General features: G+C 35.2%; 1 protein-coding gene across 1 annotated transcript; it reads right to left on the bottom strand.

The window, feature by feature from the left end:
- Positions 1-33: 33 nt before the first annotated feature.
- LOC108950958 lies at positions 34-509 on the bottom strand (the record flags this gene model as incomplete). The annotated part of the gene is given in 1 exon segment (XM_018817262.2): positions 34-509. A coding segment is annotated over 1 exon segment (130 nt), but the record flags the coding sequence as incomplete, so codon positions are not given.
- Between the last annotated feature and the right edge of the window lie 6,458 nt (positions 510-6,967).

Genomic DNA, 6,967 nt, shown 5'->3' with positions numbered 1-6,967 from the left:
TTATTTCGTCGTCTGTAGTATCACTTTTGTTGGGACTCTCTTTGTGAATGGTTAAATCGTATGGATCATAAAATGAAGCACTACAATTTTCACAGGTGAATGTGACACGAACTTGCTCAAGCTCAAGCAACGCTTCTCTGACTTCCTTTAAATTGCTGCACATTATGAAATTTAAATTTCCTGTTATATTCTATGTATCGGTTTGAGAATATTTGCTTAATATTTAATGTAAGCCATTTGACACATTGAAGCAACGTAAATAAATTCCAGTCTGCAGAATATATAAGATATTGTTCAAAACTAAAAGTTTGCGCATACACGTGCGTCGTGTCATACTCTGCAGACTGGACTGATTTAATGCGTTCGATCTGTTTATACCAGATCCAGTCAAGCGTGAAGCGTCTGAAACTGGTTTTTCGTTGATAATTCAAACAAAGTACTATATTATAACGTGAAACTTTCAAATATAAAGAAAAATATTGATATTAACGAAAATTGTTTTTTTTTAAATAATATTTCGGAAATTAGCAGTTAAAGTGCAAAAATCACTTGTCACGTGACCTTAGTTTCCTATCTATATGTTTAGATATCTATGGTTAAACCAATGTTAAGTTTTGATTTAGCTAAAAAGATAATACATTAACAGTTTCAACTGAGTATTTATTGTTGAGAAATCACAGAATCAAGTTTGGTATAAAATAGCTTACCAGGGAAAATTTATTTTATTTCTGAGTTTGGTTTTGTAGGTTTGAAAAGGTATATTTGTTTAAAATGCATTCATACACCAAACATTTCACTTTTTAAAGTTGGCCCAAACAAAACATATGTTATATTGAATAATGAATATAGCCTATTTTTGACAGCTAGCCAAGAAACTGTTCTTTGTGAGTGATCCGAGTCATTTAATGAAAACAACTCGAAACCACATTTACAGCCGTAGACCAATATCTGGTTCCCACAAGGTACTTGTGGAATGGGGGAGATATCACGTGGAGTGCTGTAACTGAAGTTTATGAGAAGTGCTTTGTTGCTGGTGCTAAAGGGTTGGAAAAACTGCACAAGATAAGCTATCGCCATATACATCTTTACACTTTTGATAAGATGAAATAAGTTTTGCAGCTCAAGTGCTATCACGCTCTTTTGCCAATGAATTGAAAGTTATTTACCACCCACCCAAACAAGCAGATGAAAGATTGGCATGGTTGGAAAATTATTTTCCAGAATATTTTCTTAATTGGGAAACTACTGTCAACAACAGGCGCAAGCAGAATTGTAACACTTTTAGTAATCTTGAAAAGATGAAGATGAGGATGTCGTCAGCCGAAACTTTAAATGGTCTAAAGTTTACTGCAATCTTCGACACATGCTTAACAATGGTGCCCCCATATAATATTACGAAGAATCTCACAGGATGTTTTAGAAGGATTTTTGGGCACTTAAAAGGGTGCAATAGAAACATCCTAATTATTTTGACTTCGGTGTTGGGGTGCAATGCATTAAATGTAAACAAATGTTAAAAAAAGATTTAAAATGTTGCACTGCACAAATAATCCTGTTCCTAGTATAATAAAAAAGCAGTAACCTGTTATATATAAAAGTCTGCATCATCTTTGAATTACTAACTTTACTGTTACTTTGTCTCCTATTCAAAAATAATCTTTTCCAGTTTCACCTATGGCTGTCTGATCTTATTCTTCCCTCCGCACGACGAAGAAGCTGAGCGCCGTGAATATTGTTTGGCACGGATTGCGCAAACAAGCATGCTTCATCGGGGCTTATGGGGGAAGTGTGTGGCGGCCCGCCACGTGAGTGTGCGCCGACGCGTACACTGGTGCCTTTTTCTCACGTTTATCTTTCGTATAAACACCGCGTCTCGTGTTCATTCGCCCCCTTAGTTTACCGCTCGCATTGTGAAACTAGTAAGTACGATCGATTCTGATGCAAAAAGCTAACCTAACAGAGTTTTACTTACTTGGTATGAGTTAAGTTATATATAGGGATGTTTTAAACTCTTTGTTTGCGGCAGACTTATCGCGCCTGGCGCCCTCTGAGCATTTGTTGCACGGTGTATGCTTTGAGAGTTTAAGCCGCTTGTTTTTGTATTCGTTCTTTCCTTACTGAGACTACTTTATCGCTGCATAATATAGTAATCTACGAAGGCAGTTTGTGCTGTGTTACTGAGATTCCGGTGTATAGTTGACGTTATGTATACATTTACACATGTAATAATGTGGAAACAAGACATTTTTTTATAAAGGTTACTATTGTAGATTAAAAGCTTTATTTAGTTTTATTTGGTGGCAGTTGTAAACCAGAATGGGTATTTTTATTCTATATATATTACTTTTATTAATCAGTTATTTTTATTAATACATATATATGTGATTTTGAGCTTTACACTGGTAGTGCCTGTAACCCTGACACTGGAAGAGGAAGATATGAATAAAAGTCAGGATAACCATTGTAAAATGATCTCAAAACAAGTCAGTTCATCTGATGTCTTTAAGATGTGGAGCAGAACAAATTTGAAGCTACAAATGTTAAAGAAGTCTGCACAACCAACAAGTGATGCGAGGTGCAACGATTTCTGCAGGAATTATACCCTCTTACACTGCATCAAATGCTAAGTTTTATACCTACAACAAATATTTTAAGCCATATAACTGTAAATAAATAATAAACCTTTGATGGATCATGTAACAATAAAGAATGTTTTTGCAAAAATTGTTCGTATACAACTATACATAAAAACACGGTCGCAAAATTGTAGCTGCAGTCTTTGCAGCAGAGGTGATGCCATCCCAGTGCTTAAACAGTCCACAACATGTCCCCTGGGTTGTCATCAAAGATGCAGACACATGCAAGGCACAAAATCTGGATGGCACTTTAACAAAGAGGGTTGTCCTAAAAAGCAGCACACAGTCAACACTTAACAGTCAGTCCCCTGGGTTGTCATCAAAGATGCAGACACATGCAAGGCACAAAATCTGGATGGCACTTTAACAAAGAGGGTTGTCCTAAAAAGCAGCATACAGTCAACACTTAACAGTCAGAAAAATATTGTTTATTATAGAATAGCCAAGAAATAGGCATAGGCTAAGCACTTTTTATCTCAATATGATATACATTATACACATCAACACCTGTACCATAACAGCCAATACCTGTAATAAAATGATCCTCGCAAAAATAGGTGTGTTTGCTTGTTGGATTCCAGTCAGATCCATCTTTGCCTTCCTCTTACAAGCAACGATCCACTTATTTCTTCGCAATGGATCGGTGTTGGAAAAGCGACGATTTGTTTTTTTTGTGCTGTTGTTGTAACACAGCCTATCTACACAGCTTGGCATTTTTAATTAATTAACTCTATAGCTCTATTTATTAACTCTATTTACGATCTCGTCTATACTGTACACTGCGTTGTACGAGTTTTCTAAGGCTGCAGCAAAACAGTGATTATGACGTCAAAATACATCGGTGACGCAACCCGGATCAGAGAATACAACATCCTGCAACCGCTACACTGTTACTGTTTGCCACATTTTTTCATTTTAGGACAACATCGTTTGTATATTAAGTCAAAGTGCCCGCAACACATCATGTGCTGTTCCTGGCTGTAGTTGGTCCAAGCGTAAGATCAAGGGAAATGCAACACGCTCGTTGTTTACAAAATTCTGCGTCCAGCAGCTGCCAAAACCGAGGAAGAAAAGAAACATAGACAGATAGATGCTCACTAATTTTATTTTATCAGTTAGAGATGCACAGGCTGGTGATAAAATAAAGGATATGCTTCACAGAGAAATGTATAAATCTTATTTATATTTGATAGTTTTTGTAGATATACCAAAATGCATAGTTTTTACTTGAGTCCAAGGTAATAACTATAGTAAAACTTGGAATGATAGTTTTAGAAAAATGTTATTCTTTAATTAAGTTAAAGAATTCTTAAATAAATTTATTATGGAATTGTGATCCGGATATATTGTAGGGCTGCAGTCTGCGAAGTTCATTTTAATAGCAATGACATCACCAGAAAAAAGCAAACGTGCCAGCTTAAGACAAGGATCTAAGCCATGTAGGAATTTGCCCGAAGCGACAGTTTTTTAACAACTCCACGCAAAAAGCCAATGGAGAGGAATACTGTGAAAGCTGTCCAGCATAAGAGCATTTCAGATCTTGAAAGGGCATCTAAGCATCTTGGCGATGTAATGAAAGGTTTATTGACTTTAGTTCATTCTGTTAAACATTAGTTAGTATTTGTAACTTTTAGTAATGTTGCAGAAAAGTGGTCATTTTATTTGAGTAGGTGTGGTTTCGAGGCGGTCTTTTAGGAAGAAAAAAAACTAGTTCCCAGAAATAGGTAGGATAATGCTAAACTGACACTATGCAATATGGATAACAATTGCAAACTTGTACCTTTTTTCACACATGTATATTGTTGTTTTATTTTTAGAGTGGTATTCGGTTATGATTTAAAGATTAAGGTTTTTGCATTTTATGGGTGGCCTGCAAATGTAGAGTTGATTTCTGTTGGAGATATCCGTTATGATACGGTTCACAGTGTGTTAAGTAAGTGGTTGTGATTTTCATTTTCAACGTGACAGTTATAGATTTTAAACTGTATAGACCAAATCGTGTAAGTATAAAGATATGCCAAGACAGTCAATGACACAAAGAATATTTGCATCAAGTATTGCAATGTACTGACAAGGTTATGAATCTCTCATGTACAGATTTTTATGAACTGGTTTGGAGTTTTTTAATGTATATATATTTTATTTCAATTGAACAGTTCAAACAATTTTAGAAATATTTTGATCTCGGTAAGGACTTTCTTAAACAGTCTGGACCACGCTCATATAAGTTGGTTTTAAATGAAAATTTACACTTAATAAATGCTATCTGTGGTAACTTAATAAATGCTATCTGTGGTAATTTTTGGTGAAAAAAAAAAGTTAGTTTGCCCAAAAAAACGTTTTAAAAAGTACCAAAAAATCCGCTTATTGTTGCGTCACTCGCACTATGACGTAAATTACGTCACTATTTGTTCTAATCGATCAGCTGATTTGGGCTTTGCTAGCGGAAAATGAAATTAAGTTTGCAGCAAAACAGAGTGTACCGTCGACATAGCGTTTTCTGTTACTTTTAAATTAAGAAATATGCGTAGGTATTGCCGTGGATTGTTTGTAAGTGTATTACAGTATTACACTATTTAAATTTGTCATTTAACAATAATGTAAAAGTGTGTGATGTATAGTCAGGTAGAAGTATTTTATCTGAAGAAGTGACATAAGTGAAGATCTAGTCCACCAGCAATAGGTATTGAGCCTTTCCAGCTTGAACCTGTGCTTCCAGCAAGTGTTGGGAAAGTAGATAGGCCAAGTTCACCACCATGGAAAAGTGAAGCTGGGCAAATCAAAAATACAATTTGGTGGGTTGACTAAGAATAGCATTTATTAAAGAATGTGACATATAAGTCTGTTGGTTAAAATGTTGCACTGACTTTTTTGCTGAAATGTGTGTGTAAACACAATATGTGTTGCAAATATGATATTCTTGACTGAGACCCAAGCATAGAATACAAAATTTAGCGAAATCAATTTAAACTAGTATAGTATTTATTGGTGGCCTTCATACCAAGAAGATGGTCAATCACATGTTTATGGTGTTTATTTTGTTCAGACAATAGACAGTATCGCTACACAACTGATCAGAACTTTGTTCGATAGGTACAGGAATGACTGGAAAAGGAAAACAGAAAGGTTCCATCAGTACTGATCAAAAAGTATAAGCGAACAACAATTTTACTAAAAATTCTTTAAAAAAAGTAGTCCTATTAACTCTTAATGAAATAGATATAATCGAGTATATTGCCGGCTTCACCATTAGAAAAGTGAGTTGTTATGTTCCGACAACTCTCCTAGCACCTTAATTAAGTTAATGGAAAAGGATTTTAAATTAATTTATCCATCAGAAAATTACATGTTTCTACTGCAGCATATTTATATCCAAATGACATAGAATGCAATAAAAAACCTACCAGTTCTGCATTTTTACACCTGGTAGACCATGTACATAATAAGGCAGACTGCTGTGAAACACTGGTAGAAAAGGTACTTACACATGCTGTAAATGTTTTTGTAAAAGCTTTAAGTTATGGTTTTGCAAATAAGTTATTTTTGAATCTATCTATGCAATTAAAAACACCGCGTTATGGTTTAAGATAAAATCTTAAAACACTGTGGCAAATAAAAGCATCGCGTTATGGTTTAGGTAAAATCTTAAAACACTGTAACTTCTTTTTTGGTTTGTTTTTTGTTTTACAACTGAAAAATAAAAGATCAATTTGAATTTAAAAACAGTGTATTATTTATTTTCTTTTTCGTTCGGCCATTGGCGTATCGCATACAAATGTCAAGGCATTCTTCTTCCCATGGGTTGTTGTTACATTAGTCCCTTTAATTTTTTTAATACCTATGCTTAGTATGTTGAAACCCGTACGAAGCTTGAGAGGCATCAGGATTTCTGATCTGACCCTGTAAAATATATTATTCATTACATTTCAAACATATTGAATAGTTGCACAACTTACCAGATTTCCAAAAAATGATTCTAAAATGTCCCGACTAAAAGAATGCAGACAAACATAATCAAGACAGGGACCGCCAATGAACAAACCGGTGACAGTGAAAGATCTGAAATCATCGAACCCAGCAGCGAAACGACGTACGAGGTGCCATTACGTCGATCGACACGGCAAAGAAAAGAACCCCAGCGCTACGGGTTTTAAACCGCGTATTAATCCTGTAATTCGTATTGTATTGTATTGTAATTTGTTAAAACAAAATTTTGTGGGGAAGAATGTGAAGCATTCCACAAACGGCAACACTGTGTGCGGCGCGCGCCGCTAATAATTACTTTCGTGTGTTCCTTCTTTTGTTCGCCACGTTTCACCATTTGTTTTAAC

Source organism: Ciona intestinalis, unplaced genomic scaffold (assembly GCF_000224145.3).
Source record: "Ciona intestinalis unplaced genomic scaffold, KH HT001214.1, whole genome shotgun sequence".
In the NCBI taxonomy this organism is placed as follows: Eukaryota; Metazoa; Chordata; class Ascidiacea; order Phlebobranchia; family Cionidae; genus Ciona; species Ciona intestinalis.
The sequence above is the reverse complement of the archived record's forward strand: the minus strand, read 5'-3'. Positions and strand labels throughout refer to the sequence as shown.